The 27,132-nt window shown below is 43.8% G+C and overlaps 1 protein-coding gene across 1 annotated transcript in view; it reads left to right on the plus strand.

Moving 5' to 3' along the window:
* Positions 1-27,132, plus strand: part of LOC139387133 (low-density lipoprotein receptor-related protein 8-like) — a 185,363-nt gene that overhangs the window by 96,553 nt on the left and 61,678 nt on the right. The window contains exon 4 of the mRNA XM_071133157.1: positions 15,076-15,204. Coding sequence (XP_070989258.1) covers positions 15,076-15,204 — 129 coding nt within the window. The remainder of the gene's footprint in view (positions 1-15,075; positions 15,205-27,132) is intronic.

A 27,132-nucleotide genomic window follows, 5' to 3' on the forward strand; every position in this document is an offset into this window, starting at 1 on the left:
GTCTTGGAGTGTGGAGTCAGCTTGGTCGGACCAGCGTTGGACAGACCTCAGCGTGGGAGCCTCTTGTTTTAGTTTCTGTCTGTAGGCAGGGATCAACAAAATGGAGTCGTGGTCAGCTTTTCCGAAAGGGGGGCGGGGCAGGGCCTTATATGCGTCGCGGAAGTTAGAGTAACAATGGTCCAAGGTCTTTCCTCCCCTGGTTGCGCAATCGATATGCTGATAAAATTTGGGGAGTCTTGTTTTCAGATTAGCCTTGTTAAAATCCCCAGCTACAATGAATGCAGCCTCCGGATAAATTGTTTCCAGTTTGCAGAGAGTTAAATAAAGTTCGTTCAGAGCCATCGATGTGTCTGCTTGGGGGGGGATATATACGGCTGTGATTATAATCGAAGAGAATTCTCTTGGTAGATAATGCGGTCTACATTTGATTGTGAGGAATTCTAAATCAGGTGAACAGAAGGATTTGAGTTCCTGTATGTTTCTTTCATCGCACCATGTCACGTTAGTCATAAGGCATACGCCCCCGCCCCTCTTTTTACCAGAAAGATGTTTTTTCCTGTCTGCGCGATGCGTGGAGAAACCTGTTGGCTGCACCGCTTCGGATTGCGTCTCTCCAGTAAGCCACGTTTCCGTGAAGCAAAGAACGTTACAGTCTCTGATGTCCCTCTGGAATGCTACCCTTGCTCGGATTTCATCAACCTTGTTGTCAAGAGACTGGACATTGGCAAGAAGAATGCTAGGGAGTGGTGCGCGCTGTGCCCGTCTCCGGAGTCTGACCAGAAGACCGCCTCGTTTCCCTCTCTTTCGGAGTCGTGTTTTTTGGTCGCTGCATAGGATCCACTCCGTTGTCCTGTTTGTAAGGCAGAACACAGGATCCGCGTCGCGAAAAACATATTCTTGGTCGTACTGATGGTGAGTTGATGCTGATCTTATATTCAGTAGTTCTTCTCGACTGTATGTAATGAAACCTAAGATGACCTGGGGTACTAATGTAAGAAATAACACGTAAAAAAACAAAAAACTGCATAGTTTCCTAGGAACGCGAAGCGAGGCGGCCATCTCTGTCGGCGCCGGAAGTGAAGAGCTTTGATCCATGCCCGGGCCTGCAGGATGCAAAGTTCTTTGTTTTTCAGACAAATTATTGGGTCGAAACTACAGAACTGTACAAAACAAGTGAGCACACATGGTTAATGTTCTGAGATTTAAAAATATATATATATATACACAGTGTATATACATACTGTACGTGACCGACCGACTATGTAGCAAAATTTGAAATTGTGTTTTTTACATTGGATAAAAGTAGAGACTCAGAGCTAGAAAATTATCATACACTACAGTTAAGGAACAATGGGAAAGTAATTCTGCTTTGAAAATTGATTAACTTGTAACCAAATTTTTGGGAAAATGGCCCTTGAATGTTTTGGTACCTACTGGAGAGCTCTTCTTTGTCTACACCCATTAAGCATCGTTCACACCCTCTTAAGCTTTAGACCACACCCATCTCTGAGGATTCACGTGAGACTATGTACTAAACAACCAAAGATTTCAAGACTAAAGGCTGGTTTATACTACGGGTGTGTTCGTAATTTAATCTGGAGTGCTAGAGTGTGCTATGGGCGTTCATACACTGAGAGCATTGTCAGATTGTCCGTTTGTAAATTTAGAGCGTTTTGGTCTCGGAGCGTTCAGAGCGCACACTGAACGCTCTGGCCGAGGAGTAGGGTTGATCCGATCGGTCTGCCTAACAGCAGTCAAGCACCCAAGCTAACTGGCTAACGATGGCTAGCTTACTAGCTACTTCCAGACACAAATGAGAGAACAGCTCCCTCTGACCATTTTAGTGAATTTATTTGCAAATTATGGTGGAAAATAAGTATTTGGTCACCTACAAACAAGCAAGATTTCTGGCTCTCACAGACCTGTAACTTCTTCTTTAAGAGGCTCCTCTGTCCTCCACTCCTGTATTAATGGCACCTGTTTGAACTTGTTATCAGTATAAAAGACACCTGTCCACAACCTCAAACTCAAATAGTCACACTCCAAACTCCACTATGGCCAAGACCAAAGAGCTGTCAAAGGACACCAGAAACAAAATTGTAGACCTGCACCAGTGGGAGCAATTATTAGGAAATGGAAGACATACAAGATCTCACCCCGTGGGGTCTAAATGATCACAAGAACGGTGAGCAAAAATCCCAGAACCACACGGGGGGACCTAGTGAATGACCTGCAGAGAGCTGGGACCAAAGTAACAAAGCCTACCATCAGTAACACACTACGCTGCCAGGGACTCAAATCCTGCTTAAGCCAGTACATGTCCAGGCCCGTCTGAAGTTTGCTAGAGAGCATTTGGATGATCCAGAAGAAGATTGGGAGAATGTCATATGGTCAGATGAAACCAAAATATAACTTTTTGGTAAAAACTCAACTCGTCGTGTTTGGAGGACAAAAAATGCTGAGTTGCATCCAAACCTACTGTGAAGCCGTTGCTTGATATGACACACACCAGCCATTTTAGAGTGACAGCTAATGCACAGCTAGCTTCATTGTTGAAAAGAGTACTACTGCACAGTCAGTATTAACTAATGTGCAGCTTCCGGAATAAACCTGCAATACCTGAAGGCACATCCTTCACACGATACGAATCCTCTCTATCGATCGACATCGGATTTCTTAAACCTCTTGCATTATTTCCTAATTTTGGCCCATTTAAATTACATAACCACAGAGGATTATGGATCGTTCTCTGAGGAGGGAGTTTAATGAAAACAGCCTCATCCAGTCTCTTTGTAGATATTGAGTTTCAACTCCATTGAGATTTTCCACTGTTAGGGGGAATGAGTAATAAGGCTTTGCCACACTTTATTGACTTAATAACGGAGAGGATTTTAGTTACGTTAAGATGTGCATTTCAGTCGGGTGGGAGGGTGTATGCGTGTGTGGCAGTATGTGTGTGTGAAGATTTCTTTCTTTGAATGCACTTTACTGTATTTAACGTGTTTTCAAGGTTCACACTCTTGTGTACTGTAGATACATGTATCAGCATTAGCGTTTGCCATTATATTAACACATGCCTTCCCTTCCCGTGTACTGAGCCTTCACATGTACTGAGTCATGCCACATACCGCATTATGGCCTGCATTGAACCCAGTTGATACTCATATTGTGATATACAACAATGTGAGCTGGATATAGGCTACAGTAGTATGCTAACGCTAGCTATGCTAAGGGACTGTACGATTTTATACTTCTTATGCAACGATTTTGACGTCCCAGACAAAATGTCCACATCATGGGCAAATTGTTAGGTCGTAAACGATTGTTGGACATCTTGGCTCATTCAGTGTGACAGGGTCTAGGGTCTGCCAATTAAGTATCACTACGTGCTGTTGTCGTCTCCAACAAAGTTCTGTCAGTGTCCAAAAATGTTTAGCCTTTGTTGTGTAGTGTGGTTGGTGTTATGAGCCGATGCCTGGGAACACGTCTGGCAATAAGTATAAGTAATCTGAATAGTCAGATTAATCTAATAGTTTGATTTCAACATTTACACGATTTTCCTAATAATGTCGTTTACATGACATCTGAAATCAGTCTACCTGATGTGATTTTGATCAATGCACAAAATCGGCAATCAAAAGAAACATTTTACCATAGCGACCATGTTATTTTTGGTTCAGATATGTAAAGTTCAAAACTCTTTCTCAGATGCATACTTTCAGTTTTTCCGAACTCACTTCACTCGCAGATAAGAGGGAGGCTTGTGCTGTGGGTGCTGGCACATGCATAGATCAAATACACCACTGCTTTAACGATGTGCGCTGAGGGTCGGGAAGCAAGTTCAGGGAGTGAGTGTTTTAATAAATAGATGTAACATAATACAAAACAAGAAACACAAACAACGCACAGACATGAAACAGAAACAATGACGACTGGGGAAAATACCAAAGGGAGTGACATACAGTTGAAGTCAGAAGTTTACATACACTTAGGTTGGAGTCATTAAAACTAATTTTTCAACCACTCCACAAATGTCTTGTTAACAAACTATAGTTTTGTCAAGTCGGTTGGGACATCTACTTTGTACATGACACAAGTCATTTTTCCAACAATTGTTTACAGACAGATTATTTAAATTATAATTCACTGTATCACAATTCCAGTGGGTCAGACGTTTACATACACTAAGTTGACTGTGCCTTTAAACAGCTTGGAAAATTCCAGAAAATTATGTCCTGGCTTTAGAAGCTTCTGATAGGCTAATTGACATAATTTCAGTCAATTGGAGGTGTACCTGTGGATGTATTTTAAGGCCAACCTTCAATATCAGTGCATCTTTGCTTGACATCATGGGAAAATCAAAAGAAATCAGCGAAGACCTCAGAAAAAACATTGTAGACCTCCACAAGTCTGGTTCATCCTTGGGAGCAATTTCCAAACGCCTGAAGGTACCACGTTCGTCTGTACAAACAATAGTACGCAAGTATAAACACCATGGGACCACGCAGCCGTCATACCACTCAGGAAGGAGACACTTTCTCTCTCCTAGAGATGAATGTACTTTGGTGCGAGAAGTGCGAATCAATCCCAGAACAACAGCAAAGGATGCTGGAGGAAACAGGTTCAAAAGTATCTCTATCCTGAGTAAAACAAGTCCTATATCGACATAACCTGAAAGGCCGCTCAGCAAGGAAGAAGCCACTGCTCCAAAACAGCCATAAAAAAGCCAGACGACGATTTGCTACTGCACATGGGGACAAAGATCGTACTTTTTGGAGAAATGTTCTCTGGTCTGATGAAACAAAAATAGAACTGTTTGGCCATAATGACCATCGTTATGTTTGGAGGGAAAAGGGGGAGGCTTGCAAGCCGAAGAACACCATCCCAACCATGAAGCACGGGGGTGGCAGCATCATGTTGTGGGGGTGCTTTGCTGCAGGAGGGACTGGTGCACTTCACAAAATAGATTGCATCATGATGTAGGAAAATTATGTGGATATATTGAAGCAACATCTCAAGACATCGGTCAGAAAGTTAAAGCTTGGTCGTAAACGGGTCTTTCAAATGGACAATTACCCCAAGCAGACTTCCAAAGTTGTGGCAAAGTAACTTCAGGACAACAAAGTCAAGGTATTGGAGTGGCCATCACAAAGCCCTGACCTCAATCCCAAAGAAAATATGTGGGCAGAACTGAAAAAGTGTGTGCGAGCAAGGAGGCCTACAAACCTGACTCAGTTACACCAGCTCTGTCAGGAGGAATGGGCCAAATGTACCCAATTTATTGTGGGAAGCTTGTGGAAGGCTACCAAAAACATTTGATCAAAGTTAAACAATTTAAAGGCAATGCTACCAAATACTAATTGAGTGTATGTAAACTTCTGACCCACTGGGAATGTGATGAAAGAAGTCAAAGCTGAAATAAATCATTCTCTCTACTATTATTCTTATAGACATTTCACATTCTTAAAATAAAGTGGCGATCCTAACTGACCGAAGACTGGACATTTTTACTCTGATAAAATGTCAGGAATTGTGAAGAACTGAGTTTAAATGTATTTGGCTAAGGTGTATGTAAACTGCTGACTTCAACTGTAGGTGCTGTTAGCTATTTTGAAGAAAAAGCCAAAAGAGGATTTATTTTGTGATATTTGGCACTCTTTTGGTGTACGCATCTGTCACAATGAATCTACAGATGGTGTTTAAATCAGATTTCTGACAAATCTACCGCACAGCCAACAAAGTAACTACGGTGCTGGAAGATTATACTAAAATGGAGAAAAAAAACCTCACAGTGCGCTTAGATCAGATGCCAATTTCAGTAAGCAATGTTCTAAGCTTTCAGTTAAAGCAGCTGAGCAGAAATCAGACTTATAAATTCTAACCACTGTGCCAGATGATCAATGCTGTGTAGACATTGTGGATGATGGTGCTCAGTCATCTCTCTCTAAATCACAGACCATGTTCCTGTTTGATTCCTTCCTTCCTTCCTTCCTTCCTTCCTTCCTTCCTTCCTTCCTTCCTTCCTTCCTTCCTTCCTTCCTTCCTTCCTTCCTTCCTAGAAGTAATCACTGATTGGATCTGTGAAAAGCAATGCACCGGAAGCTTTGATCGATGCTTTTCCTTTGAAATCTAAATCTGTTCAAACCAGCCATCAGAAAGGAAATGCCGCCATTTTGCAAACCCTAACAGGGCCCATCACCAAGTCACATTCACTTAGAGGCAGTGTGTGTTGGTGTGACTCTGGCCTGAACGTGTGAAGGTCGCTCGGTGGTGAGGGAAGCAGCTGGTGCCCAGGGGAGGCAGGTTGAGTGGTGGGGCCTGACGTATCCGCCAACTGCCCCCTAGAGAAACGCTGACCTGGACCCTGGGTGTTATAGCTGCAAAACAAGGTAGCCTAAGTACTCAGAGAGCACAGTATGGCACTTATATATTTACTAATACAATAAAAGGGGAGACAGAGAAAGTGAGAGAAAGAGAGAGGGAGAGGAGAGGAGGCGATAAGAGAGCGAGCAAGACAAAGGGCAAATGAGATGAGTGGATTTTAGTGGAGAAACGGTGATACAGAACAAGAGCAATAGAGAAATGAATGAGGTCCTAAGAGTGCAGCATGACACAGAGATTTACCAATTCCAAAATGAGAACCGCTCAATAGCAGGAAGAGAAAGACGAAGAGAAGGAGAGATGAGGAAGGAGTGGGTGACACATGGGGAGAGAGAAAGAGAAAAAAGGAGATTGTGATACAGACACGCACTGCCAAATGACCTTTTCAATTCTTATCCTCAGAGCAAAATCAAAGCCCTCCATACTGAGCGGCAGAGCGGAGAATAATGAAGGGAGGAGAGAAGGAGGGGTGAATGGGCGGAGGCCTGGATGAAGGCCTTGTGTTGAATCAGAAAAGCAAAGATACGGTGGCAAGCAAGAGAGAGAGAGAGGGTGAATGAGAGAGTGAGAGTGACAGAGAGAGAAGGAAAGAGTGGATAGAGCTGTTCTATCCTCTAACCGATCGCCCTTTGATGAACTACACACTTAATCCCCCTTCAACGCACACAACTGAATCAAATACCAACTGCGTGCCAAAGTGGCTCACGACACTTAAACAACAAGGTAGTGATTGATTAGATTACGCTAAACCCCGGCGACTTCCACAAGCTGCCGCTAAAGTTGTGGCTAATGTGTTTTGTTGGAGAAGGGGGCCATATAGGCCTCGTAAACAACAATTACTCAGAGGCAGAGTGACATTTGTGTCTCAGTTGTTTACCGCTGGAGTGACAAACGAGGACTCGACATGGGAGCTGTAAGGAATTCATAATCTGTCGTAGAGGAGTTGCCTCATTTAACTTAATTTGAAGTTCACTGAAGTTTCTATGACGTGAGGGAAGTGTGGCTTTCGTTTTGGTTTGTATGTCCACATTTGTCGGTAAAGTATGGTGTGTACTTTTTAAGCAGTCCATTTTGACCCATAGGTATCTCCTTTCACTGTTTTATGTTGTAGATGGATAAATCACTCATCTGACTGATGTGATTGGTCAGTTTCTTCTAACTGGAACAAACTGTTTAATTCACAGTCATTAATCTATTAATGTTATATATACCCCGCTGAAAAAAATGCTTTCGCTGTGTTTTTACTGGTGACCAGCAGCACCAGCATAAATTGGTCACCAGCATACCAGCATGAGTTGGTCACCTGCATCACCAGCTGGTCGGCCAACCTCACCATCTCCCCCCCCTTTTGTAGCCACCCTTTGCCTTGATGACAGCTTTGCACACTCTTGGCATTCTCTCAACCAGCATCACCTGGAATGCTTTTTCAACAGTCTTGGAAAGGGAGTTTCCACATATGCTGAGCACTTCTTGGCTGCTTTTCCTTCACTCTGCGGTCTGACTCATTCTAAACCATCAATTTGGTTGAGGTCAGAGGATTATGGAGGCCAGGTCATCTGATGCAGCACTCCATCACTCTCCTTCTTGGTAAAATAGCCTTTACACAGCCTTGAGGTGTGTTGGGTCATTGACCTGTTGAAAAACAAATGATAGTCCCAGTAAGCCAAAACCAGATGGGGTGGCGTATCCCTGCAGAATGCTCTGGTAGCCATGCTGGTTAAGTGTGCCTTGAATTCTAAATAATACAGATAGTGTCACCAGCAAAGCACCCCCACACCATAACACCTCCTCCTCCATGCTTTATGGTGGGAAATACACATGCAGAGATCATTCGCTCACCCACACCGGTCTGACAAAGTCACGTCGGTTGGAAACAAAAATCTACAATTTGGACTCCAGACCAAAGGACACATTTCCACCGGTCTAATGTCCATTGCTCGTGTTTCTTGGCCCAAGCAAGTCTCTTCTTATTAGTGTCCTTTAGTAGTGGTTTCTTTGCAGCAAATCGACCATGAAGGCCTGATTTACACAGTCTCCTCTGAACAGTTGATGTTGAGATGTGTCTGTTACTTGAACTCTGAAGCATTTATTTGGGCTACAATTTCTGACGCTGGTAACTCTAATGAACTTATCATCTGCAGAAGAGGTAACTCTGGGTCTTCCATTCCTGTGGCGGTCCTCATGAGAGCCAGTTTCATCACAGAGCTTGATGGTTTTTGCGACTGCACTAGAAGAAACTTTCAAAGTTCTTGAAATGTTCCATATTGACTAGAGGTCGACCGATTTTATGATTTTTCAACGCTGATACCGATACCGATTATTGGAGGACTAAAAAAGCTGATACCGATTAATTGGACGATAAAGTATTTTAAATTTATTTGTAATAATGACAATTACAACAATACTGAATGAACACTTATTTGAACTTAATATAGTACATCAATAAAAATCCATTTAGCCTCAAGTAAATAATGAAACATGTTCAATTTGGTTTAAATAATGCAAAAACAAAGTGTTGGAGAAGAAATTGCTATATGTGCCATGTGTGTAACGATCGTCTTCGGGAGAAAGAGAGGAGGACCAAAGTGCAGCGTGGTTAGTGTTCATATTTTTGAATAAACAACTGAACACTTCAAAAAATACAAAACAACAGTAACAACCGAAACAGTTCTATCTGGTGCAGACACACAAAGACTGAAAATAAACACCCACAAAACCCAGGTGGAAAAAGGTTACCTAAGTATGATTCTCAATCAGAGACAACTAACGACACTTGCCTCTGATTGAGAACCATACTAGGCCGAACACAAAAACCAACATAGAAAAACAAACAGACTGCCCACCCCAACTCACGCCCTGACCACACAAAAACAAAGCCAAACAAAGGAACTAAGGTCAGAACGTGACAGTACCCCCCCTCCCCCAAAGGTGCGGACTCCGGCCGCAAAACCTAAACCTATAGGGGAGGGTCTGGGTGGGCGTCTGTCCGCGGTGGCCGCTCTGGCGCGGGATGTGGACCCCACTTCACCATAGTTTTTGTCCACCTCCTCAACCGCCCCCGTGGCCTCTTATGAGCGGCGACCCTCGCCACCGACCTCGGACTGGGGACCCTCGCCACGGGTCCCGAATAGACGGGAGATTCTGTCAGCGCCGGAGTGAAGGCCGACTCCGGCAGTACCGGACAGGCGGGGGACTCCGGCGGCGCCGGACAGGTGGGGGACTCCGGCGGCACCGGACAGGCGGGGGACTCCAGCGGCTCAGGACATTCGGGAGACTCTGGCGGCTCAGGACAGACGGGAGACTCTGGCGGCTCGGCGCGAGCATCTGTAGGGAGAAGACAGAGAGACAGCCTGGTGCGGGGGGCTGCCACCGGAGGGCTGGTACGTGGAGGTGGCACCGGACAGACCGGACCGTGAAGCTGCACTGGAGCTCTTGAGCACTGAGCCTGCCCAACCTTACCTGACTGAATGCTCCCCGTAGCCAGAAATGTTTGGGGCTGCCTCTCGGGTTTCTAGCCGCGCTGCCTCCTCATACCGCCGCCTCTCTGCTTTCGTTGCCTCCAGCTCAGCCTTGGGGCGGCGATATTCTCCAGCCTGTGCCCATGGTCCCTTGCCGTCCAGAATCTCCTCCCATGTCCAGGAGTCCTGTGTTTTTAGCCGCTGCTGCTGCTGCCTGTTACCACGCTGCTTGGTCCTTGGTTGGTGGGTGTCTCTGTAATGATCGTCTTCGGGAGAAAGAGAGGAGGACCAAAGTGCAGCGTGGTTAGTGTTCATCTTTTTTAATAAACAACTGAACACTTCAAAAAATACAAAACAACAGTAACAACCGAAACAGTTCTATCTGGTGCAGACACACAAAGACTGAAAATAAACACCCACAAAACCCAGGTGGAAAAAGGCTACCTAAGTATGATTCTCAATCAGAGACAACTAACGACATCTGCCTCTGATTGAGAACCATACTAGGCCGAACACAAAAACCAACATAGAAAAACAAACAGACTGCCCACCCCAACTCACGCCCTGACCATACAAAAACAAAGACAAAACAAAGGAACTAAGGTCAGAACGTGACACCATGTAAAAAAGCTAACGTTTAAGTGCCTTGCTCAGAACATGAGAACATATGAAAGCTGGTGGTTCCTTTTAACATGAGACTTCAATATTCCAAGGTAAGAGGTTTTAGGTTGTAGTTAATATAGTATTTATAGGACTATTTCTCTCTATACCATTTTTACTATTGGATGTTCCTATAGGCACTTTAGTATTGCCAGTGTAACAGTATAGCTTTTGTCCATCTCCTCGCCCCTACCTGGGCTCGAACCAGGAACACATCGACAACAGCCACCCTCGAAGCATCGTTACCCATCGCTCCACAAAAGCCGCGGCCTTTGCAGAGCAAGGTGAACAACTACTCCAAGTCTCAGAGCGAGTGATGTTTGAAACGTTATTAGCGCGCACCCCGCTAACTAGCTAGCCATTTCACTTCGGTTACACCAGCCTAATCTCGGGAGTTGATAGGCTTGAAGTCATAAACAGCTCAATGCTTGAAGCACAGCGAAGACCTGCTGGCAAAACGCACAAAAGTGCTGTTTGAATGAATGCTTACGAGCCTGCTGGTGCCTACCACTGCTCAGTCAAATTGCTCTATCAAATATCAAATCATATATTTAATTATAACATAATAACACACAGAAATACGAGCCATTGGTTATTAACATGGTAGAATCCGAAAACTATCATTTCGAAAACAAAACGTTTATTATTTCAGTGAAATACGGAACCGTTACGTATTTTTTCTAACGGGTTGCATCCCTAAGTCTAATTATTGCTGTTACATTGTACAACCTTCAATGTTATGTCATAATTACGTAAAATTCTGGAAAATTAGTTCGCAACGAGCCAGGTGGCCCAAACTGTTGCATATACCCTGACTCTGCGTGCAATGAACGCAAGAGAAGTGACACAATTTCACCTGGTTAATATTGCCTGCTAACCTGGATTTATTTTAGCTAAATTTGCAGGGTTAAAAATGTATACTTCTGTGTATTGATTTTAAGAAAGGCATTGGTGTTTATGGTTAAGTACAGTCGTGCAACGGTTGTGCTTTTTTTGCAAATGCGCTTTTGTTAAATCATCCCCTGTTTGGCGAAGTTGGCTGTCTTTGTTAGGAAGAAATAGTCTTCACACAGTTCACAACTAGCCAGGCGGCCCAAACTGCTGCATATACCCTGACTCTGTTGCAAGAGAAGTGACACAATTTACCTAGTTAAAATAAATTAATGTTAGCAGGCAATATTAACTAAATATGCAGATTTAAAAATATATACTTGTGTTTTGATTTTAATCGGTCGACCTCTAGTATTGACTGACCTTCATGTCTTAAAGTAATGATGGACTGTCATTGCTTATTTGAGCTGTTCTTGCCATAATATGGACTTAATAATGTGGCCTCTATCAACCCTTGATTCAGTTTGGAAATCAACTTTAGAGGTTTGTCAGACTGCCTTAAAACAGTTCCAATCTTTGAAGCTTCTTGCTTGTCCAGTGTTTGCTGCACAGAAATAATAAAGTATTTTATCGGCAAGAATTTACCTCTGCGCTGTCACAGACTCGTCTTCCCTGGCTTCCTGACCCTGATGAGACCCCTGTCACCATCTGATCCTGCTCAGATGAGGCATGACAAAGAAATACCTTGGTGTACATTTATACATTATATTAATGAATAGAATCAATGGTTCAATCATTTAAATTACCATAATTCCCAGACCCCAGACCCCAGACTGTAGCCTACCCATCAACTCAAGATGGCATTTTGTATACATTCACTGATTGTAATAATGTACTGCAAAATGCACCTGAGCTCCATAGACTGGTCTTCTGTTCCCCGGAAGACGTGGATGTCGATTATGGCAGCCCCCCGCACCTCTCTGATTCAGAGGGGTTTGGTTAAATGCAGAAGACGCATTTCGGTTGAATGCATTGTTGTACAAATGATTAGGTATCCCCCCTTTCCCTGGCTGTCTGACCCTGTAGGGACACATGTCACCATCTGATCCTGCTAACACACGATGAGCATAGTGTGACAGTGAAGCTTGTAGAGCGGTCTATACCTTGGCGGTGTGAAAAGTAGGGAATTAGCTAGGGAAACTGACAGCTCAATAGTGTTACGTTACTATACAGACCAATAAAAACTAACACTGCGCTGAAAAACGTCAGAATATCAATTTTCAGTCGTTTGGCAGTTGGTTTCGTCATTTGATTCAGGTCTACTGTGATTGAGCAAAAATAATAGCTAAAGTTAGTGAGTAAACTGTGGTGTCTGTGTGGTCTTTTTTTCAGCAGGGTAGATACTTTTCTTGTTACCAATTATGCGTTGTGGTTTTATTCGGCATGTCTCACTTTAAAGGGGGAGTGGTTAAAAATACTATATGTTTTCCTTCAAACACTTTTCTTGGATTGAGATCGTCTGGGGATATGAAACTAATGGAATCGTCCCAAAAGTGCAAACCCTGCCCATCTGTCACTCAGGCAGGCCCAATCAAGCATTTAAAGTTTTAAAAGTATTGTCAGGAAAACAAATACTATTTGCATGCAGGTCTGATTTGAACTGTCATCGAGGTTAAACCTTGTAAAAGCAAGGTGACACTATTTCTTAGCCTGCCTCCGAGTGCTCCTGGCTCTGCAGTACAGCCCCACAATGCAGACAGAGTCAGCCAGTGTGTCATGCTGCCTGGTGGTGGGTGATGGGGAGCATAAGAGAGTAACTTGGCCCGGTCCGCTGGGCAGAATAAATGGCACCAAACGATCAGATAGCATGAGTTACAGGCAGATTTACTGCTCCATTACGCTGGGCTAGCATAGCCGCGTCCCTGTCTGTGAATTGTGGTTTAGGTACAAGAATGCTAGCTTGCTTGCTAAAGCCCTTCCAACGCTGTACAGTGCCTTCAGAAAGTATTCATACCCCTTGAGTTATTCCTAATTTTATTGTGTTACAGCCTGAATTCAAAATAGATGATAAAAAACATATTTAATCCATCTACACACAACTACCCATATTGACAAAGAGAAAACAACATGTTTGTAAATACAGAAATATATAATTTACGTAACTATTTAAATCCCTGAGTCAATATGTTAGAATCACCTTTGGCAGCGATTACAGCGATGAGTCTTACTGGGTAAGTCACTAAGAGCCATCCACACCTGGATTGTACAATATTTGCCCATTATTATTTAAGAAATTCTTCAAGTTTTGTCCAATTGGTTGTTGATCATTGCTAGAAACCATTTTCAAGTCTTGCCATAGATTTTCAAGCATAAAACTGTAACTCGGCCACTCAGGAACATTCACTGTCTTCTTGGTGAGAAACTCCTGTGTAGATTTGGCCTTGTGTTTTAGGTTATTGTCCTGCTGAAAGGTGAATTCATCTCCCAGTGTCTGGTGGAAAGCAGACTTAACCAGGTTTTCCTTTAGGATTCAACAAAAAAGATGAACGTGGTACCTTCAGGCTTTTGTCATGCACAAAGTAGATGTCCTAAACGACTTGCCAAATGTATAGTTTGTTAACAAGAATTTTGTGGAGTGGTTGAATTTTTTTTTTTCGACTGTAGATACTTCCCCTGTTTGCTTTTTACCACCATGAAATAAATCATTTTATTTGATCAAATTAAAATACATTATGCCGTTTCAATGATGTATAGTACATGTATACCATCATACCGTTAATCATTTTCGTTAATCGTTAATCATCTCCAATGCTTTTTTTTTGCCTTTTTTGCGCATTACGTGAAAATCCGAGACCCTGCTAAACCAGCCCTCAGCTCGACTATGACAAGCTAATAAAAGGTTGTGACACTATTAACATCTAACACACTCGAAAACAAGACCAAATCAAATTACCAGCAGATTTTTTTTCTTCGTTGATTCGATTCGGGGGCGACTGTGAAAAACGGCTTAAATCCAGCCGGCTGTATGTACTGTAAGCAGAGATGTATAATTAACGACAGCAGGGCTTGATACTAAACGCTGAGTAATCTGGATCAAACGGCGCCCGTGCCAAATACACCAACCAACAGATTGGTCTAGAAAGAGGGGGAGATGGAGGAGACTGTGAGCTGGGGGGACCAGTGTTCTCTTTCACACTGCGGCCAACTGTACATTTGCTGTATTAAATGTTCTTGTCATGTCTCTAGGGTTGAGGCTAGAAAACAAAATATGTTGGCTGAGTGGTTGTGCTTCTGGATGTGTGTCAGTGACATGGGGATGTTGTTTTGTTTATAGACAGTAGGTCCATGAAGATACTAGGGCTGAATTATATTTAAACCCTCGCCCCTTACATACACCCTAGACATTCCTGTAGTTATGAGTGGATTGGATAGAATTCCATATCGACACCTAGCCTCTGCAACCTAGACCTAGGATTTGATAGATATAAGCATCATGTTGATAGCTTCACCATTGCGTTTTATAGGCCCAAGGGGATACAAGGGCTCGCTCGCTCTCCTGATACACAAATCTGGTATTATGGTGATGAGCAATGTAGCAGTAACTCGGTGGCCAAATTACTTACACCTACTCAGTCGCCTCAGGTCTGCAAAGTGGAGTGAGTGAGGGCAGCAGGGGAGGGTGTTGGAATGGAACGCAGCCTAACAAGTCACCTCTGCCATCCCTCCCTTCCTCCCTCCCCTCCAGGCAAACAGACGTGCCCTCCGGAGAAGTTTGACTGCGGCGGCTCTACCAACAAGTGTGTCTCAGTGTCGTGGCGATGCGACGGCGAGCGGGACTGTGAGAACGGGTCAGACGAGGAGGACTGTGCCGCCGGTGAGTGTAACGGACAGCTGTCAATCGAAGGCCATAGAAACGACTTATTGGCAGAGACAGGTGTTCTCACGCTAAGGACGGGCAGCAGTCCAGCCCACTGCCAAAGTGCCTGACTGATTTTTTAATGGAAAACTATGTTGAAAATAGAAGGGGGAAAAAGCATTTATAAAGTGTTCTGCTCAGTTGTCTTTTGAGACATAAAATGAATCAATAGGATGCATTACCTGTCAAACTGCACCCCAGCCAAACCCGGACGACACTGAGCCAATTGTGCACCACCCTTACGTAACTTCCAATCACTGCCGGATGTGATACAGCCTGGATTTGACCCAGGGACTGTAGTCATGCCTTTTGCACTGAGATGCAGTGCCTCAAACCGCTGCGCCACCCGGGAGTGATTCCATGACATAGACTAACCAGGTAGTAGGTGCCAGGCGCACCAGCTTGAATGTGTCAAGAACTGCAACGCTGCTGGGTCTTTCATGCTCAATTGTTTCCTGTGTGTATCAAGAATGGTCCACCACCCAAAAGACATTCAGCCAACTTGACACAACTGTGGGAAGCATTGGAGTCAACTTTAGCCAGCATCCCTGTGGAACGCTTTCGACACCTTGTGGAGTCCATGCCCTGGCAAATTGAGGCTGTTCTGAGGGCAAAGGGAGCAGGGTTAAACTCAATGTTAGGAAGGTTTTCTTAATGTTTTGTACACGGTGGATATCTGGCGCTAATAGTGGAATGATAGTGTTTCACAGTATTATTTACCCACCAGTGTTGTGATTGGCTGTGACATTCGCCTATTGACTTCTCGGTTGGCTGTTCTGACTTTGTGGAAATCACTAATTTCCTGGCTGCTAAAATTCTAAACTTTTTGCTCCATTTCAGTTCATGTGAGAAAACAAGCACTGAATCGCCAGCATTAAACAGCTGTAAAAATGTCATTTTTTGGTTATTGAAAAGATACAGTGCCTTCAGAAACTATTCACACTCTTTGACATTTTTCACATTTTGTTGTGTTACAAGGTGGGATTTAAATGAATTTAATTGTCATTATTAGTCAACGATGTACACAAAATATTCTGTATTGTCAAAGTGAATGGTAAAATACAACCATTTTCAGGTCTTGCCATAGATTTTCATGCAGATTTAAGTCAAAACTGTAACTCGGCCACTCAGGAACATTCACTGTTTTCTTGGTAGACAACTCCAGTGTATATTTGGCCTTAAGCTTTAGGTTATTGTCCTGCTGAAAGGTGAATTCATCTCCCAGTGTCTGGTGGAAATCAGACTGAACCCGTTTTTTCCCTAGGATTTGGCCTGTGCTTAGCTCCATTCTGTTTATTTTTTATCCTGAAAACTCGCCAGTCCTTAACGATTACAAGCATATCCATAACATGATGCAGCCACCACTATGCTGTGGTACTCAGTAATGTGTTGTATTGGATTTTCCCCAAACATAACACTTTGTATTCAGGAGAAAAAAGTGAATAGCTTTGCCACATATTTTACAGTATTGCTTTAGTGCCTTGTTGCAAACAGGATGCATGTTTTGGAATATTTGTATTCTTTACAGGCTTCCTTCATTTCACTCTGTCAATTAGGTTAGTATTGTTGAGTAACTACAATGTTGTTGATCCAACCTCAGTTTTCTCCTATCACAGCCAGAGTTGAATACTCTGTAACTGTTTTAAAGTCACCATTGGCCTCACGCTGGAATCCCTGAGCGGTTTCCTTCTTCTCCGGCAACTGAGTTGGGAAGGACCCCTGTATCTTTGTGGCGATTGGGTTTATTGATCCAGAGTGTAATTATTAATGACTTCACCGTGCTCAAAAAGGGATATTCACTGTCTGCTTGTTGTACAGCTAGCAAAAAGTGCCCTTCTTCGAGAGGCATTGGAAAACTCCCTGGTCTTTGTGGTTGAATCTGTGTTTGAAATTCACTACTCGACTGAGGAACCTTACAGATTATTTTATGTGTGGGGTACAGACATGGGGTAGTCATTCAAAAATCATGTTAAACACTATTATTACACACAGAGTGAGTTCATGCAACTTATTATGTGACTATTTTAGGCTTGCCAAAACAAAGGGGATGAGTACTTCTTAACTCTAGACATAACAGCTTTTCATTTTGAATTCATTTGTACAAATAACTCCACTTTGACATTATTGGGTATTGTGTGTAGTAGGCCAGTGACCCCAATTTTTTTTTATTTAAGCCATTTTAAAGTCAGTACTGACTGAACATGTATGCCATTCTGCGGCAGTACACTTGTCTTAGAATTGGGTTTAAACAATTGTCGCCATGTTACAATTCTATGTATTTTATATAGGCCCACTACTGTGTGATATTAAAGTGTTTTCTTCTTAGAGATCCCTATCTTCTCCATATCTGGCTTTTTGGTGTTTATTTTCTCCGTATGCTTATCTTCTGACGATGGAGGACACGACAGCTCGGTGTGCAGCACTTGAGATTTCTCGGGCATCGCAAATGGCACCGTATTCCCTACATAGTGCACTACTTTTTGTCAGGGCCTGTCAAAAGTAGTGCTCTGTGTTGGGAATAGAGTCCCATTTGGGACGCATCCCCTATCGATGGAAACGGGGGCTAATGAATAAATCAGCTCTGCCGAGAAAATAAATAGACTTTGATGCACAAATCAAAGGTTGCAATTCAATATCAAGTATGAGAATCAGTGTGTATAGAACTTGCCCTTGGCGGCCGGCGAGAGCTTTGGTATCTTCCATGACTTATCGCAATCATAGCGGTAGGAAGAGCCACCCATTAAACTTGACCCAGCTTTGCATGGTGCAAGCGCCAATCCATCAACAATGGATGATGACATCGCCCTCCTCTTTATCCTAATCACGTGCCACCCTGGTGCGTCTCCACACACTCATACACACACCCCGCCGTGACTACACTCCTGCCCTACTTTACACAGCAGCGTGAAGAATTGACTTCTCCTTTTCTCTCGTGCCCTCTTCTCTCCCGCATGTCGGGAAAAATTGATTGAAGCGAACGCACCACGGGAGGCTGAATGTTTGGACTTTGAAGATTGTGTGCCGCCGTGGCACGCGCGCAGAAATCTACACTTGGAGAAACCCTGTCTTATTTTCCCCAGATGAGGGAAAGAGCAGAGAGAAGAAGAAAATAATGCTGTATGTTTCCCTGGTATCATTTGAGTCCCCAAGGTTCTTGTGTGTCTGTGTGTTCTTATTTTTAACTAGGAAAGTCAGTTAGGAACAAATTCTTATTTTCAACGATGGCCTTGTTCAGGGACAGAATGAGATATTTTTACTTTGTCAGCTCGGGGATTTGATCTTTCAACCTTTTGGTTACTAGTCCTACACTCTAACCACGAGGCTACCTGTCACCCCAGGCTACCTGCTGCGCAGGTAATTGTAAAATTGTAAATCAAAACAACTATTTACTCCTCTCAGATATGGTCTGTGAGCATGCATTTACTTCAGTACATCATAGAACATTCAAAAATAGACCTGGTTTCAAAAAACTATTTGAAATCTTTGTTTTTTTTTATTTAGCTAGATGGGCATGGTTTGTGTTTTTACTTTTATTCTACTGGTCCCATTACACCACGCAAGTACAATCACGCCACATTCAACCGTATTTGATCCAAGGTCTGTGTAAAATACATCTATGCCACTTATAACACTATATAACTATAACACTCCTTTGGCTAAAGGAGCTAATGGTTGACTGAAAATGGCACACGAGATCCCACTGACTTTCGCTGTAATACCTTCTTAAGTTTTTAGCTGTAGTCAGCCCGGCTCCATTGAGAGCCCTTCTAGCCTGCTCTAATCTCTTTCTCGTTCTAATTTCTCCATTGACCCCTCCAGACTAAGCCTCTCAGTGATGACTTCAGGCCAGTGGCCACTGCCTCCCCTAGAGCTCAAACACTGCTGGGCTTGTAGAGTATGTGGTATGGCATCCATATTAGGATTTCCCTCAGTTGTCAGACGGATCTCACTTTATTGTCAAAACTCCGTCAGTTGTCAGTTTTCAGACAAAAGTCCCTCTCGGTCTTGGCAGTCAAGTTTCATCTGAGGACTGAGTACGGAAGGACTTCAGAATACGGATGCTGTAATATTAGGATTGGGAGTTATACTGGTCGGGTAATCTGATGCTACAGTAGATCTTCGATTTAATAATAGGTATCATTTCTACCGTTTCTACATTGCTATAATACTGTAGTCGCAACCACACTGCACACTGCCCTAACCCATCTGGACAAGAGGAATACCTATGTGAGAATGCTGTTCATCGACTACAGCTCAGCATTCAACACCATAGTACCCTCCAAACTCGTCATCAAGCTCGAGACCCTGGGTCTCCACCCCGCCCTGTGCAACTGGGTACTGGACTTCCTGACGGGCCGCCCCCAGGTGGTGAGGGTAGGTAACAACATCTCCACCCCGCTGACCCTCAACACTGGGGCCCCACAAGGGTGCGTTCTGAGCCCTCTCCTGTACTCCCTGTTCACCCATGACTGCGTGGCCATGCACGCCTCCAACTCAATCATCAAGTTTGTGGACGCACCACAGTGGTAGGCTTGATTACCAACAACGACGAGACGGCCTACAGGGAGGAGGTGCGAGCCCTCCGAGTGTGGTGTCAGAAAAATAATCTCACACTCAACGTCAACAAAACAAAGGAGATGATTGTGGACTTCAGGAAACAGCAGAGGGAGCACCCCCCTATCCACATCGAAGGGACAGTAGTGGAGAGGGTAGTAAGTTTTATGTTCCTCGGCATACACATCAAGGACAAACTGAATTGGTCCACCCACACAGACAGCGTTGTGAAGAAGGCGCAGCAGCGCCTCTTCAACCTCAGGAGGCTGAAGAAATTTGGCTTGTCACCACAAGCACTCCCAAACTTCTACAGATGCACAATCGAGAGCATCCTGTCGGGCTGTATCACCGCCTGGTACGGCAACTGCTCCGCCCACAACCGTAAGGCTCTCCAGAGGGTAGTGAGGTCCGCACAACGCATCAACGGGGGCAAACTACCTGGCCTCCAGGACACCTACACCACCCGATGTCACAGGAAGGCCATAAAGATCATCAAGGACAACAACCACCCAAGCCACTGCCTGTTCACCCCGCTATCATCCAGAAGGCGAGGTCAGTACAGGTGCATCAAAGCAGGGACCGAGAGACTGAAAAACAGCTTCTATATCAAGGCCATCAGACTTTTAAACAGCCACCACTAACATTGAGTGGCTGCTGCCAACATACTGACTCAACTCCATCCACTTTAATAAATGGAAATTGATGTAAAAAATGTATCACTAGCCACTTTAAACAATGCCACTTAATATAATGTTTACATACCCTACATTACCCATCTCATATGTATATGTATATACTGTACTCTATATAATCTACTGCATCTTTATGTAATACATGTATCACTAGCCACTTTAAACTATGCCACTTTGTTTACATACCCTACACTACTCATCTTATATGTATATACTGTACTCGATACCATCTACTACATCTTGCCTATGCTGTTCTGTACCATCACTCATTCATATATCTTTATGTACATATTCTTTATCCCTTTACACTTGTGTCTATAAGGTAGTAGTTGTGGAATTGTTAGGTTAGATTACTCGTTGGTTATTACTGCATTGTCGAAACTAGAAGCACAAGCATTTCGCTACGCTCGCATTAACATCTGCTAACCATGTGTATGAGACAAATAAGATTTGATTTGATTGACTCGCCATTCAGAGAGGCGGCAGGAGAATTGACTTCAAAGGAGTTGTAACACACTGTCTCTGTGTTGGTATTCACCAGGAGAAGGTGCGTTAAGGTGCATGGACAATGATTGGCACATAATAACACATGCCATTCCTCGCAGCCAGCCAGTTAGCATCTAGATACATTTTACATTACATTCAAGTGATTTAGCAGACGCTTTTATCCAAAGCGTGCATTCATCTTAAGACAGCTAGGTGAGATAACCACATGTTGTATTAAATACATTTTTCCTCAATACAGAAGTTTTCAGCGAAGTCAGTGCTAGAAGGAAAAGACAAGTGCAATTTTTTTTATTCTTATTTTTTTTTAATGGGGTTTGGGAATAAGATTTCAATGTTTTATTTAAGATACTCTTTGAAGATGTAGGTTTTCAGTTGTTTTTGGAAGATGGGCAGGGACTCTGCTTTCCTACCATGAGAGGGAAGCTTGCTCCACCATTGGGGTGCCAGGACAGGGAAGAGCTTTGACTGGGCTGAGGGAGCACTTGACCCCCGGTAGGGGTGGGACCAGAGGTGGCAGAACGGAGTGTTCGGGTTGGGGTGTAGGGTGTAGGGTTTGAGCATAGCCTGAAGGTAGGGAGGGGCAGTTCCCCTTGCTGCTCTGTAGGCAAGCACCATGGTCTTATAGTAGATGCGAGCTTCAACTGGAAGCCAGTGGAGTGTGCGGAGGAGTGTGGTGAAATGGGAGAACACCAGGCGGGCTGCAACGTAAATTGCAAGGGTTTGATGGCACAAGCGGAGAACCCAGCCAACAGGGAGTTGCAGTAGGCCAGACGGTAGATTAAAAGTGCCTGGATTAGGACCTGCACCGCTTCCTGTGTGAGGTAGGGTCGTACTCTACGGATGTTGTAGAGCGTGAACCTGCAGGAGCGAGTCACTGCTTTGATGTTTGCAGAGAACCACAGTTGTCCAGGGTCAAGCCAAGGTTCTTTGCATTCTGGGAGGGAGACATTGTGGAGTTCTCAACTGTGATGGAGAGGTCTTGGAGCGGGTGGGCCTTCTCCGGAAGAGCAGCTCTGTCTTGTTTAGCTTGAGGTGGTGGGCCGACATCCAAGCTGTGATGTTGACCAGGCACGCAGAGATGCGTGTCACCACCTGGGTGTCAGAAGGGGGGAAGGAGAAAGGTAGTTGAGTGTCATCCGTATATCAATGATAGAAGAGACCATGAGGACATGACGGAGCCGGGGGCCTAGAACCGAGCCCTGGGGAACACCAGTAGTGTGAGCATGTGGTGTAGACATAGATCCTTTCCACTTCACCTGGTAGGAGCGGCCTGCCAGGTAGGATGCAATCCAAGAGTGTGCAGAGCCTGAGACGCCAAGCCCTGAGAGGGTGAAGAGAAGGATCTGATGGTTCACGGTGTCGAAGGCAGCGGATAGATCTAGGAGGACAGAGGAGAGTCAGCTTTGGCCGTGTGGAGATCCTCCGTGGCACAGAGGAGAGCGGTCTCGGTTGAGGGATCCATCTTGAAGCCTGGTTAGGGTCAAGAAGATTGTTCCGTTTCGGAAAGATACAGGACTAAACTGTGATAGATTCAAAATGCAAGTAATGTCTATCTTATAAGTCTGGACACACACACACACACATAGACACTAGACACAAGCAGCATACACACAAACACACTCTAGGAGTTCTTTCTGGGTGACATGGGGTTAGTAAGTATAGATATTTGTAATAGTATAAAAATAAGCTTGTTTTGTTTTGCTTGAGTTTCACGCTTTACCGACAATGGCCCCAAAATACATGTCAATAATTGACAAGAGAATGTGGACCGGCTATAGTTTAATCCTGCTTAGAGAGAACTACAATAGTATGCACACGCACACAAACATACACATTCCAACAACCTTGCCCTCCATGCCAGAGTCTGGGGCCTTGAGACCCTAGAGACAGTTGTGCTCCCTCTTGGAAGCCATCCCAATCCTAGCAAAGCTCTCTGCACTTCATCCAGTCAGTTTAAAAAAGTAAATTGCATCAAGGAGTTTCGCTAATTGAGTCATCCACGTGTTAAATAATGCATTAAGTCGAATCCTGCCCTCCGTCCGTCTCTTTCTCTCTCCCTCACTCTCTCTCTCACATTACATAACATTACATTAAGCAGGCAGCAGTCCCCTAAAGAGAAAGTTGAGCTCCTCTGTCCAGTTAGCTGTAGTAAAGTAAATGTGCTGCCCTGTACTCACACACACAGGCTCTGAGGTCCTCTCATGAGCAAGGAACATGCTTGTCGCATGGGTAGTAGAGTAGGGGAGTGTGTATGACATGGTGATGAGCAATTAACCAAAATGTCAGTAATTTTTGTGGGTTTAAACTAATTGACTACATTTTGTTTGTTTTATTCTGTGAGTGTAACGTTCTTCGTAGGGCGAAAGAGAGGAGGACCAAAATGCAGCGTGATGATTATCCATTTTAATAGAATACTTTAACAACGAACAAAAACAATAAACCGACAAAATGAACAAAGCCGAAACAGTCCCGTAACGTGACCACAAAACCAGGAACACTGGAAACAGGAACAATCACCCACACCCCACAATACAAAACAGGCTACCTAAATATGGTTCCCAATCAGAGACAACGACTAACACCTGCCTCTGATTGAGAACCATATCAGGCCAAACACATCGAAACAGACAAACTAGACATACAGTGCCTTGCGAAAGTATTCGGCCCCCTTGAACTTTGCGACCTTTTGCCACATTTCAAGCTTCAAACATAAAGATATAAAACTGTCTTTTTTTGTGAAGAATCAACAACAAGTGGGACACAATCATGAAGTGGAACGACATTTATTGGATATTTCAAACTTTTTTAACAAATCAAAAACTGAAAAATTGGGCGTACAAAATTATTCAGCCCCTTTACTTTCAGTGCAGCAAACTCTCTCCAGAAGTTCAGTGAGGATTTCTGAATGATCCAATGTTGACCTAAATGACTAATGATGATAAATACAATCCACCTGTGTGTAATCAAGTCTCCGTATAAATGCACCTGCACTGTGATAGTCTCAGAGGTCCGTTAAAAGCGCAGAGAGCATCATGAAGAACAAGGAACACACCAGGCAGGTCCGAGATACTGTTGTGAAGAAGTTTAAAGCCGGATTTGGATACAAAAAGATTTCCCAAGCTTTAAACATCCCAAGCAGCACTGTGCAAGCGATAATATTGAAATGGAAGGAGTATCAGACCACTGCAAATCTACCAAGAACTGGCCGTCCCTCTAAACTTTCAGCTCATACAAGGAGAAGACTGATCAGAGATGCAGCCAAGAGGCCCATGATCACTCTGGATGAACTTCAGAGATCTACAGCTGAGGTGGGAGACTCTGTCCATAGGACAACAATCAGTCGTATATTGCACAAATCTGGCCTTTATGGAAGAGTGGCAAGAAGAAAGCCATTTCTTACAGATATCCATAAAAAGTGTCGTTTAAAGTTTGCCACAAGCCACCTGGGAGACACACCAAACATGTGGAAGAATGGTCATCTGGTCAGATGAAACCAAAATTGAACTTTTTGGCAACAATGCAAAACATTATGTTTGGCGTAAAAGCAACACAGCTGAACACACCATCCCCACTGTCAAACATGGTGGTGGCAGCATCATGGTTTGGGCCTGCTTTTCTTCAGCAGGGACAGGGAAGATGGTTAAAATTGATGGGAAGATGGATGGAGCCAAATACAGGACCATTCTGGAAGAAAACCTGATGGAGTCTGCAAAAGACCTGAGACTGGGACGGAGATTTGTCTTCCAACAAGACAATGATGCAAAACATAAAGCAAAATCTACAATGGAATGGTTCAAAAATAAACATATCCAGGTGTTAGAATGGCCAAGTCAAAGTCCAGACCTGAATCCAATCGAGAATCTGTGGAAAGAACTGAAAACTGCTGTTCACAAATGCTCTCCATCCAACCTCACTGAGCTCGAGCTGTTTTGCAAGGAGGAATGGGAAAAAATGTCAGTCTCTCGATGTGCAAAACTGATAGAGACATACCCCAAGCGACTTACAGCTGTAATCGCAGCAAAAGGTGGCGCTACAAAGTATTAACTTAAGGGGGCTGAATAATTTTGCACGCCCAATTTTTCAGTTTTTGATTTGTTAAAAAAGTTTGAAATATCCAATAAATGACGTTCCACTTCATGATTGTGTCCCACTTGTTGTTGATTCTTCACAAAAAAATACAGTTTTATATCTTTATGTTTGAAGCCTGAAATGTGGCAAAAGGTTGCAAAGTTCAAAGGGGCCGAATACTTTCGCAAGGCACTGTACAACATAGAATGCCCACTCATATCACACCCTGACCAAACAAAACATAGAAACAAACAACGCAAACTATGGTCAGAGTGTGACAGTGAGCCAATTAACAGGCCAATATTCTACATAGTTTTGCACATCTTGATATATTATCTTGCACTTCACGAAATATCGCCAATGTCAAATATCATGATTTTAGATTTAATCATACTGTATATCGTCCCAATCCTAAAGGCGACTGAACAGAAAATCACCTTGTCTTTGAGGGTATAAAACAATTGTGGATTTGGCTATTTCAGCCACACTTGTTCCTGACAGGTGTATAAAATCAAGTGCACAGCCATGCAATCTCCATAGACAAACATTGGCAGTAGAATGGCCTTACTGAAGAGCTCAATGTCTTTCAATATGGCTCCATCATAGGATGCCACCTTTCCAACAAGTCACCTTTGTCAAATTTCTGTCCTGCTAGTGCTGCCCCGGGCAACTGTTAGTGCTGTTATTGTGAAGTGAAAACATCTAGGAGCAACAACGGCTCAGCCACAAGGTGGTAGGCCACACAATCTCATAGAACGAGACCACCGAGTGCTGATGCGCGTAGTGCATAAAAACCGTCTGTCCTCAGTTGCAACTCCCACTAACGAGTTCCAAACTGTCTCTGGAAGCAACGTCAGCACAAGAACTGTTCTTCGGGAGATTCAGGAAATGGGTTTCCATGGCCGAGGAGCTGCACACAAGCCTAAGATCACCATGCGCTATGCCAAGCGTCGGCTGGAGTTGTAAGGACAGATACTAGGAGATGAGAAGCAAGTACAGGGAGTGAATATTTAATGAGTAAACAGACAGGAATCAAAACATGAACAGCGTTTGGACAAGCGACACATAACCACATTAATGCTGATTCTGGAAAGAGTCACCATTAACGTGATGTGATGGAGCATTAACGTAACGTGATGGAGTCCAGGTGAGTCCAATGAAGCGCTGATGTGTAATGGTAATGATAAGCAGCCTGGCAACCTCAAGAGCCAGAGAGGGGGAGCGGGAGCAGACGTAACAGGAGTGGGGGTGTAAAGCTCGCCACCATTGAACTCTGGAGCAGTGGAAATGCGCTCTGGAGTGATGAATCACGCTTCACCATCTGGCAGTCTAACGGACTAATCTGGGTTTGACGAAGTAATCTGGGCTACCTGCCCCAATGATTAGTGCCAACTGTAATGTTTGGTGGAGGAGGAATAATGGTCTGGGGCTGTTTTTATGGTTTGGCCTAGGCCCCTTAATTCCAGTGAAGGGAAATCTTAATGCTAAAGCATACAATGACATTCTCAACGATTCTGTGTTTCCAACTTTGTTGCAACAGTTTGAGGAAAGCCCTGTTTCAGTATGACAATGCCCCCGTGCACAAAGCGAGGTCCATACAGAATAGTTTGTCGAGATCTGTGTTGAAGAACTTGACTGGCCTGCACAGAGCCCTGACCTCAACCCCATCAAACACCTTTGCGATGAATTGGAAGGCCGACTACGAGCCAGGCCTAATCACCCAAAATCAGTGCCCGACCTCACTGATGCTCTTGTGGCTGAATGGACAGCCAACACAGCTTTCGCTGCTATGCAGTGTCTTAGACCGTTGTGCCACTCAGTCGCTGTACAATGTGACTGGTTGGGAGTGGCCTACAGTACTACATACAGTAAGAGCAAAATAATCCTAGCAAAATAAAATAATAACAATGTTAGTGTAACAACAGTTTTAGTAAGTAATACTGAAGTCTAATACTGAAGTCGTGCACAATTATCAGTTTCTATTTAGGTTTATGTCGCCCATTCATTGTCAGTTAGAGACACAGTAGCGCCTTGGGACCCAAAAGCATAATCAAGGCTCTAACTC

Source organism: Oncorhynchus clarkii, chromosome 28 (assembly GCF_045791955.1).
Source record: "Oncorhynchus clarkii lewisi isolate Uvic-CL-2024 chromosome 28, UVic_Ocla_1.0, whole genome shotgun sequence".
In the NCBI taxonomy this organism is placed as follows: Eukaryota; Metazoa; Chordata; class Actinopteri; order Salmoniformes; family Salmonidae; genus Oncorhynchus; species Oncorhynchus clarkii.